General features: G+C 53.4%; 1 protein-coding gene across 1 annotated transcript; it reads right to left on the reverse strand.

The window, feature by feature from the left end:
• Nucleotides 1-8,061: 8,061 nt before the first annotated feature.
• Nucleotides 8,062-10,200, reverse strand: LOC136518129 (protein DETOXIFICATION 40-like). The gene is made up of 3 exons (XM_066511794.1): nt 8,776-10,200; nt 8,512-8,601; nt 8,062-8,407 (listed from the first exon to the last, which is right to left on the reverse strand). Exons 1-3 carry the CDS (start codon nt 10,144-10,146, stop codon nt 8,342-8,344), a joined length of 1,527 nt encoding a protein of 508 aa, XP_066367891.1. The 5' UTR covers nt 10,147-10,200; the 3' UTR covers nt 8,062-8,341.

The following is a 10,200-nucleotide window of genomic DNA, read 5'->3' on the forward strand; positions in this document are numbered from 1 at the left end:
GGGCTAACTCAAACTCCTCTATCCTAGGTTTTGTCTTGCTACGAATCTCCTTGGGTAGCTGATCCCACATACCCTTCATCTCCCTGAGGCGCTTCCTGTCAGACTTCTGCCAAGCCTACCAAGTCCTCTCACACTTGTCCTGAAGGTACTCATTCTACCTGAGTGCCTCAATCAGGTGACCCTGGTTGCGAACGGCCTTCTTCCTGAACTCCTCTAAATCCTGAGTCATGGTCTTGTTCCAAGATTGGATTTTTAGCATATCAATCCCCTTGGACCTCTCTCTGTCTCCTCTACGGTTGAACTCAGCCTTCTTGTCATCTAACTCTCTCTGCAACTCCAAGACCTTGCTATCAAGGTAGTAGTTCCTGTTGCCTAGGTCGACAGCTTTGTCCTATAAGTCTGCGACCTCGGTTCTGTGGACTTCTTCACGATGGTTGAGCTTGTCCTGTAGCTTGGCAACTATCTCAAGTAGACTAGCTTGCTCCTGTGCTCCCTGCGAGTCTCGCTCCTGGTACTACCATAGAAGGGCCTAGTCCTGATGTCTCCTCTGCTCTAGCTGGGTCATGTACCTATCCTGCTCTAGTAGGTGGATGGCTGAGATGCGAAGGCATCTATCCTCCTCGGCAAGGATAACTCTACCGGCTGCGAAACTTTGCTCACTAGGGGTAAGGCTGAGGTCGAGGGCCTAGGGAAGTAGACGGAACTCTGTCATCTTTAGGTGCTCGTAGTGGTCCCTCATCACTCTTCGAAGTGCCTTGTGTGAGATAGCTTGTAGTCCCTCCTCAACTATGTCCTTTATAGTCATCTCGGTGAAAGCTGGGACAGTAGGTAAGGTAGTGCTAGCTGGGAACTCAACTGAGGTGATAATCGGTCCTTCGATTCCTCCTTCCTGAGCTGGCTTCTCGGTGCAGGTGACCTTAACAAGCTCATCGGGGACTCCTAATGTGACGAGAACTCGACAGAGGGTCTGTGCAAAACCCCCGAGCTCATGTAGGTCGAAGGTAAGCTTGGCATGGTCCAGAGGTAGCGGTCCTAGAGGCGGCCAGTCAACATTCGTTGCCATCAGCATGTTTTAAGGAATCAGGTGTTAGCAGGTCAATAATAGATAAGCCTTGCATAAAAGTAAATGCAGGATCGGTATATAACCGAAAGAAGGGCTATTCACGTCATATTCTATCGTCCATTTCTGAGGGTTTCGTCCTAGGGTCAAGTATGGCTCTGATACCAACTGAAACGATCTGATTTCCACGAAGGGAAATCCATAGTATCAGAGTGTAATAAGACCATTATAGATCATATTACCCAAATTTCCAGTCGAATACCACATCCATACAACGATAATATCATAGTACAAATAGTGCGGAATTACATAATTTATTACATCGCCGCATTGGCAGAATCAAAAGTAGCATTCATTCAGAACAGCTTGAAGATAAGATCACCAAACTCGAGCATAGGAACGAACCCCTCAACCGTCAAACTCCGCGGAGCTATACTCCTTAGCAGAACCTGTGTGCCAAAATTTATCAGTACGATTTGTACTGGCAACTCCCACCCTATGAGCATTGCTTTATGGAAATTGGATGCAAGTTGGATATAATCAAATGGATCCTATAATTCTGGGGTTTCCTATGTATTAGCATATTAAGTATACAATAATAGTTGGTCAAGTTTTAACACCATTCCCACACACATTACACCCCATTCCCGTCCAGAGCCAGATTTTGATCCTAGGATCGATATACCACCATCACCATACCATCGCTCAGTCAACAGGCCAACTCCCTCTCAGCACTGTCTCAAGGCTCGTAGCCCTTGGCTACAACCGACACTCTATCACGGGGAAGAAGAGAAGGACTCATCTCACTATCTAGTTTAAGCGAAACCTAGGAAAGGTCCATAGCCGACAAGTCGGCACATGTATCGATCGATCAAACATACACTCTGTAGAGGTTTTACATAACCACAAGATCCGCCTTCTTCACTGACCGTCGTCAACTGGGTTGATTCCGGCCGCTTGCTAGCCTAGGATAATGCCACTCTACCATTCAGCCCTGGTACACCCCAAGTCTAGTCTAGGGTGGCTGAAACTATGAGTCATGAGCTAGGTCCACAAGGTCTCCATGAAGTCTCGGAAGGGTGTGGGGGAAAATCCTCCGTACCCCATACCTCCTTACACTGTCAGCTATCAACCTAGCAGTAGTGGCAATATCCTACCAAGTAGTCCGACCGTCCTGCACCATATAGGGCAAGTGGTGCGTAAGGCTTCTCGGTGAATCTGAGTACTAGTAAGTCCTTAGGGATGACCAAGCTAGAATGTCTCCATCAGGGTTTCCATTTATCATGCCACCACAACACCTCCATCCCGGGCTCCTCCCATCATAGGTTCACATCCAGGACCACCTCATATACCATTTACCCAACACAGGTATCCATTCTAGGGGTGCCCAGGTAGCACCCCATGGCAAGACTTGCCCTAGGTTCATCGTATACTCTAACTTGGTTGACACAACCCTCACCCTCCACACACCAAAGTCACACACGCAGCACTCTCCCCATAGTCCAGATAACACTAGTTTCCACCACACATTAACGTAGTATAAGCGTAGTAAAAGTACAAGCAAATGAAATATAGCAGTAAGCATGTGTCTAGCCTAATAACAGGGTATGCAGGGGTAAGGTTGCGTCAAGGTAGAGGCCATCAAGTAAGCATACTACCATGCAAGTCCTATCATAGTATGATTATAACAGTAAAGTAAAGCAATAGCAGTTTTATATTAGCCATGCGTAATAGGTGCTACGAGATTGGGTGGGATGTGGCACCTTCAGTGTAGTTGTATCCGTTCTCCTCACAGTACTCATGATCCTCGTCCGTCTGGTTCTCCTCCGAGTCTACAACGATCGCATTATAGTCGCGTTAGCGACGTTTATAGAATAGCACAAAGAAGCCATGAAAATTCAAAAGAGCCAGATGCACTCAAACATGGGTTCATTGCGTAAAGCTCGATTTTAGATGAATTTTGGTTCTGGTTTCGTATTTTTCTGAGGTCGTATGAATTAGTTATGAATTTCCAAAGTTTTAATCATTTCTGAAAATGGGAAAAAGGCTGAATTAATCCTGGGCTAACACGTGTCACGCTGTGATTGGTCCATGTGGCATGCCTTCATCAGCATGACATCAGCATGATGTCATCAGTTCGGCTCTGAGCTAACAAGTGGGGTCCTGCTGACGTCAGCTTGACATCAGCATGACGTCAGCAACGTCATCCGTTTCGACAGGTGGGGCCAGGGTCTCTTGGGTCACTGACCTGTGGGTCTGGTCAGAGTCAACGTCAAGTCAACGGGTGAGTCAATGGTCAACGGGTTAGGGTCACTAACGTGTGGGGCTAGGGATGCTGACGTTAGTAGCTGACGTCATCATGACAACAGCATGACGTCACCTCGGCTGTGTTGTTACTGACAGGTGGGTCCCGCGTGACATTGTCATGACGTCATTTGCTGACGAGTGGGTCCAGAGTCCCTGTGACGCTGACATGTGGGGCTAGGTCAACTGTCAACATTGACCGGTCAACGGTCAACCAGGTTGGGCCTCGATCGGGCTTTGGTGGGCCTGAACAGGGCTAGATTTGGGCCAGGCTGGCCCGGACACATGGCTTGCTATGGCGCTACCATGTCATAGCCAAGGGCCCCCACTAGGCTTAGTTCACAGGCATGGTCCACGGTGGACGCATGCGCCGGTCTATGGTGAACCACGTCTCCTTCCGGTGAACCACGTCCACCCTCCTTCTCTTCTCTCTGTGGTCTACGTGTACCGGGTGCAGGCGCGTGCGGCCGGTGGGGGAGCCCTCTTCTCCCATCCCTAGCGTGCTCCCACCGGTGGTGTGCTCACCGGCGTGATCCTACGGCGGCGCTGGCGTTCAATTAAGGTGGGGAAAAGCTTCCCCAGGCCATGGCGAACACAATGGTGGGGTCTAGGTGGCGGCCGGGGCTTTCCAGGGCATGGGCCATGGTGGTCGGCGGCTTGGTCATGGCGGTGCTCGCCGGCGAGGTAGCTAGGGGCTGCTCTAAGGGTATTGGTGCCCCGTTCCTGTTCAGACTACTAGCAGGCGACCGGGACAAGTGACGACGGTGACCAAAAGACGTGGCGGAGTCCGCACACGGTGATGGTGCACGGTGGAGCTCCGGTCGAGGTCCGGTGCTCGTGGCCAGGACGTTATGGCCGGCTAATGGGGTCTCAGTCTACGCGGCTACCCTTTGGGCGCCCTAGTGGTGCTACAGCTGTGTCCTGGTCCGGTGAGGCAGCCGGGTGCGCAAGTGGTGGCCGCACCATGACGGCGGCGTCGGGAGTGGGGCGTGCGCGTGCTCTGCTACGATGTCCAGGGGCTAGGTGGGGTCTCAGCAATGAGGGGCTCACCGTTGGGGTCGAAGGCGAAAGGATGGCGGTGCAGTGGAGGGTCATGGCCGTGAAGACGGAGGCAGTGCAGTGCCGACCCACGACTGTGATGAAGACGACGGCATCGTCTTCGGCTCTGACGACTTCGATAGCACGTGGTGGCTCTGTTCCTCCTCTCCCGATCTCCTTCTTGGCCCTCTTCTCTCGGTGCGGTGCGGGCTGCTGGGCCACCAAGCGGCGGCGGTGGCTGAGGGAGAGGCTAAGGCTCCGGGGTCTTTTATAGCCGAGCTCCATGCCTCCAATGGCGATCGGCATCGTGCGGTGGGAAGGCGCGCGATGCATCCGACGGTGACGTGAGGTTGCGTGAGCATGGCGCGAGGGGGAACAAGGCCATGCCCCGGGTGTGACCCCCTGGCCCGCTCCTACCAATGCTGTCGGCCTCCAGTCATGCGGGCGGTTGAGGTGTGGGCGCGAAGAAGATGAATAAGAAGGCCGACAGGTGGGGCCCGGCGGGCAGTGAGAGCAGCTCAGCGTCGCGCGCGCGTGGTGCAAGGCTGGGTCGGCATGTTGGGCCTGTGCGGCTGGCGTGCTGGCACGTTGGGCTGGCGTGGTCGAGCCAGGCCTGCTTGCAGCTGCACGTGGGCCTGCGAAGCCGGGTGAGCGAGTTGGGCTGGCTAGGGAAAGAAGCAGGCTGGGCCGACCGGTCACTTGGGCTATGAGGCCGGCTCCACCCTTTCCTCTTCTTTTTATTTTTCTTTTCTTCTCCTTTGTTTGAATTCAAATTTGGTTTTGGAATTTGAATTCAAAATTGGTGTACCCTATTCATGGGAGTTTTAGATATGAGGCCCACAATATTCTTTTATATATATATATATATATTAGGAATTTATTTTAGCTATTTTGTATAACAAAAATAAGTGTAGTTTTGTTATACAGAAATGGAAATGGTTTTCTCTTTAAACATTTATTCTTTGGTTTGAGTAATATTTACTTTATGGTTTATTTCTTTAAGGGAGTTGTTAGGCATTACATAAAACAAATGAAAATCCAAATCACCATGTGAGTTAACAATCTATGCTATGCTTTATTTGTCAGTATTTAAATAAACATGATTAACATATGGCATGCCATGCTTACGTGTTGACTTGGGTTGGGGTTAGACCTAATGCATCTCTTAGGTTGGGTTTCTATACATGACACTCATCAACACATGAGAGTTTTTAAGAAAAAATTTGCAGTTGGTATTTTTGGTGTATGGATTTTTAGGGTTATTACAACACCCTAGCCCACTAGTAGCCTATAGTAGTTGAGAAGTTAGCCCAAGTGACCCTTGTGCCACATGTGTGATTGTAGTTGGTGAGTTTAGTACCACCTTGGAAGTTTAGGAGGGTGAGGACCAGCTTATAATCCTTATCATTCCAAACATAGCTCCTTTGGGTTAACCCTTTTACATGAAGCAATTATGAAAGTATAAGAGAGGTGCTACGCATATGAAGGCCCATTCCACATGCAGAACTGAGCCATAAAAGCAATTTTTTATGTGGGGTGTTACACTTTCACATACCGACAGCATAGTGGCCGCACTACATAATATCCATAGTGGGCCATCACTGACTCTTGGATTCATATAGTTTGCTCCTCGACTCCAGCATAGACAACATCCTCAGCCTAATCAAACCGATTGCACGCAAGCTCTGGGTTGCCGCCAAGGCTCTCTTCTAGGCAAACAAGGCCATTCGCCCATCTTCTTATGAGTCATGAATTCTGACTCAGGGGGGGCGACAAGTACTTCCAGAAGATGAAGGTTGTCAATGACACGCTGCACAATGTCAGTCACCCTGCTCTCAACTTCTAGAAGATGAAGGTTGTCAATGACACGCTGCACACAATGTCGGTCACCCCGCTCTCAACTCACAACTCTTCATCAATTTGTTTTGTGGCCTCAGTCCTTGTTTCTGCTGCACTAATGGCAACATCCTCGACTCTTCCCCCCGCTAGACTTTCCTACCTGCGAGAAGCGGGTCCTAAAGGAACTTTGAGCTAACGAGAGCATGGTGCCCAGCAAATCTCCCTCCACTCACAGAATCTCCTCTCCCCCGCCCTTCCCTCCTCCCTTTCTCCCTCACCAGATCTCCTCCTCCCCAATGCTCTCCACCTCCACAGTGCGAGGGCGAGCAACCGAGCGTTACGGGCATTCCTACACGGGTTGCAAGCCCAATCCCTAGGAATTTTTTTCTTTTTCTTTTTCTCCTTGTTTTGTAGAAATGTACGATACTGCCAGATGACGAGCTAGTAGTAAAATGACAATGCAAACACTACCGGATACCTAATGGTCATTCAAAATTTAGCCGAGAAAACCGGTTTGGAACTGCACTACGGGATACGGGAGCTTTGCTGAGTGCCAGGGGCACTCGGCAAACTCTTTGCCGAGTGTTGCACTCGGCAACCGACACCCGGCAAAGATTTTATCGGCAAACGTTCTTTGCCGAGTGCCCAAAAAACAGTCGGCAAATATTTTTCAAAAAAATAATAAAAAACAAGCACCACTGGCCGCCACCACCGGCCAACGCCCACCACCGAGCTGCCTCCCGCCACCACCGAGCTGCCTCCCGCCGCCACCAAGCCCGCCACGCCACCACGCCCGAGCTGCCGGTGCCGAAGCTAGGGCCCGCCTCGACCACGACCACCTCATGGCCGGCCATCACGCCCACCACCACGAAGCCCGCGCCCACCACCATGGAGTCCGCCGCCTCTCGTAGGGCCCCCGACACGAGGCCTCGCCCTGTGAGTCCCCTCCGGATCCGAGGAGGAGGGGCGGGGTCGCCGCCGGATCTGAGGAGGAGGGCGGTGCGGCAGTCGGATCCAAGGAAGAGGGGGGAGAAAGGGAGAGGAGGGGCGGGGCGGGGCAGCAGCCAGAGAGAGGGAGAGGAGGGGCCGGGGCGGCGGTCGAAGAAAGGGAGAGGAGGGGCGGGGTCGCCGCAAGATCGAGGGAGGAGGGGCGGTGCGGCGGCCGGATCCGGGGAAGAAGGGGGAGAAAGGGAGAGGAGGGGCCAGGCGGTGGCTTTGGAGAGAGTGAGACGAGGGGCCGGGGCGGCAGCCGGAGAAAGGGGGAGGAGGGACGGGTCCCCGCCAGATCCGGGTAGGAGGGGCGGTGCAGCGTCTAGATCCGGCCGGATCCGGGGAAGAGGGGGGAGAAAGGGAGAGGAGGGGCCAGGCGGCGGCTTTGGAGATAGGGAGGCGGGCGCGCGGATTTCTTTGCCGAGTGTTCTAGATCTGAGCACTCGGCAAAGTTTTTTTATTTTTTTTCTTCTCCTTCTTTTCCGGAAAAAAGATTTTATTTCTTTGCCGAGTGTTCTAGATCTGAGCACTCGACAAAGTTTTTTTTTCTTCTCCTTCTTTTCCAGAAAAAAGATTTTATTTTTTTACCGAGTGTTTTTTTTACACTCAGCAAACCAACTCTTTGCCAAGTGTTTTTTTTTGCCGAGTGTTTTTAGCGCAGCACTCGGCAAAGAACATGTTCACCGAGTGCCCGGGGAAATACACTCGGCAAACATAAAAACACTCGGCAAATTTGAGGATTCCGGTAGTGCTGTCAGTGGTTGCACGTAGTGGGGTAGTGAATGTGTATCACAGATTGTTTTTTTTTCTTGGTAGCAATAATCGTTGTACTTGATTCATTTCTTCTTGCCTCTTGGTTCATCCTTGAACAAAAGATGTTTATCTCGAAGACATACCAATAATAAAGACCCCAAAAATGATGCAAAACAGCTGCTGATAAACACGAAGCACCTCCTTTTATTTGGCTTCGCGCGACATCTTACTCCTCTCGTCTCACGATCGATCTCACGATTCCAACAAAAATCACTGAGCTAGCGTGCGCTCTTTGTGTAGTCTTGTTCTAAATGATGATGGCAGATTTTTATCCACGGAGTAAGCTTATGAATCTCTTCAGTCTTCTAGGAGAGGCTGCTTCTTATCCTCCCACTTGTCCAGCCTTACCCTGGCTTTCTCCACCTGCAGTTCAGTCATCAGAACACATGCATGCATGCTGTGAGTCACCAACATGAGTAATAATGCATGCTGCATGGCAGTAATATGGCAGGGCATGGATGGATCACCTCCTTGTTCCAGTCGGTCCTGCAGGTGACCCAGAGCAAGATGAGGGTCTGCATCATGGTTCCCCCGATCACCATGCCGCTCCAAACGCCCTGCATGCATGCATGCAATTTTTTATATATAAATTGAAAAAAAAAATCGATCTGATCTGATCACATTGGGCTCGGAGTCTGTAGCAAAGCAATTTACTGGTACTAGCGTCTCGATCGCTCTCCTGAGCTTAAACTTTGCCGTTCATAAAATCAGAAATGCGTAATACTCCGTACCTTGGCGCCGAGGTCGAGGTAGAAGCCGAGGAAGACACCGAGCGGCACGCCGATGATGTAGTAACAGCCCACGTTGACGTACGCCACGAAGGCCTGCCAGCCGCATCCCACGGCGACGCCGGAGAGCACGGGCTGGACGCCGTTGAGGACGAGCGTGACGGCGAGCAGCGGGCAGAGGTCGGACACCGCGCGCGCCACCGCCTCGCCGCCCGTGAAGAAGTAGCTCAGCTGGTCGCGGACGCAGAGCACGACGACGGCGCACACCGCCGCCACGGCCAGCGACAGCGACGTGACCACCAGCACCGAGAAGGCCGCCGCCCTCGGGTTGCCCGCGCCGAGCTCGTTGCCGACCCGCACGCTGGCGGCGGCGTTGAAGCCCACGGAGATCATGAACACCCATCCGTTGACGGTCATGCATATGGAGAGGGAGTCGAGGGAGAGCTCGGGGTTTTTGAGCAGGCCGGCGATGAGCACGAGGATCTGGAAGTACCACGTCTCCAAGCACAGCATCACGGCGGACGCCGCCGAGAGCTTGAAGAAGCCGCCGAGGCCGCGGAACGCCTGCGCGGTGAACCCCTTCCACGTCTCCCTGCACCTGGGGCTGCTGACGATGTACCCGAACTGCGCCAGCACGATGATCCACCAGCTGAGGCTGAGCACGAGCGCGCCGCCGAGGAGGCCCATCCCGAGGCGGTCCACGGCGAGCCAGCTGAGCGCCAGGTGCAGCGCCAGCGTGGCCACCGAGATGTAGGCGCTGGGCGCCACGATGCTCTGCGCCTGCAGGAACTTCTGGATCGGGAAGTTGGCCGCGTACGCGAAGATCTGCGGGATGAGCCCGTAGACGAACACGGCGGCGGCGCGGGCGATGCGCTCCGACTCGCCAAGGAGGACCAGGATGCGCTCCGAGAAGGCGTAAGCCACGGCGAGGGGCACGCCGGTGGCCGTCAGCAGCACCATCGACCGCTGCAGGTACACGCCCAGCATGCCCGGCTTATGCGCGCCGTACGCCTGCCCGCACAGCGTCTCCACCGCGCTGCCCATACCGAGCATGAGGCCGTAGGCAAAGACCTGGATGCCGGTGTTGCCCAGCGAGACGGCGGCGAGCTCGAGGTTGCCGAGCTGGCCGCAGAAGATCTGCGTGGACATGGACATGAGATAGTTGATCATGTACACGGCCACCGCCGGCAGCGCTATCCGGAGCAGCAGCGGCAGCTCCACGGCGGCGCCCCGCAAGGCCCGCCGCGCCCACGGCAAGGACGCGTCCGCCAGGATCGCCTCCAGCTCGCGGCTGCCCCCGCCGCCGTGCGGTGCCGGCTGCAGCAGCGGCGTGGTCGCTGTCGGCGTCGCCGTCGTCGTCGAGGTCGAGTCCATGGCGATGATCGACGGTCAATGCAAGCTATAGCTAGCACGTTGATTGATCGCGCG

The sequence above is a fragment of the Miscanthus floridulus genome, chromosome 17 (assembly GCF_019320115.1).
Source record: "Miscanthus floridulus cultivar M001 chromosome 17, ASM1932011v1, whole genome shotgun sequence".
Lineage (NCBI taxonomy): Eukaryota > Viridiplantae > Streptophyta > Magnoliopsida > Poales > Poaceae > Miscanthus > Miscanthus floridulus.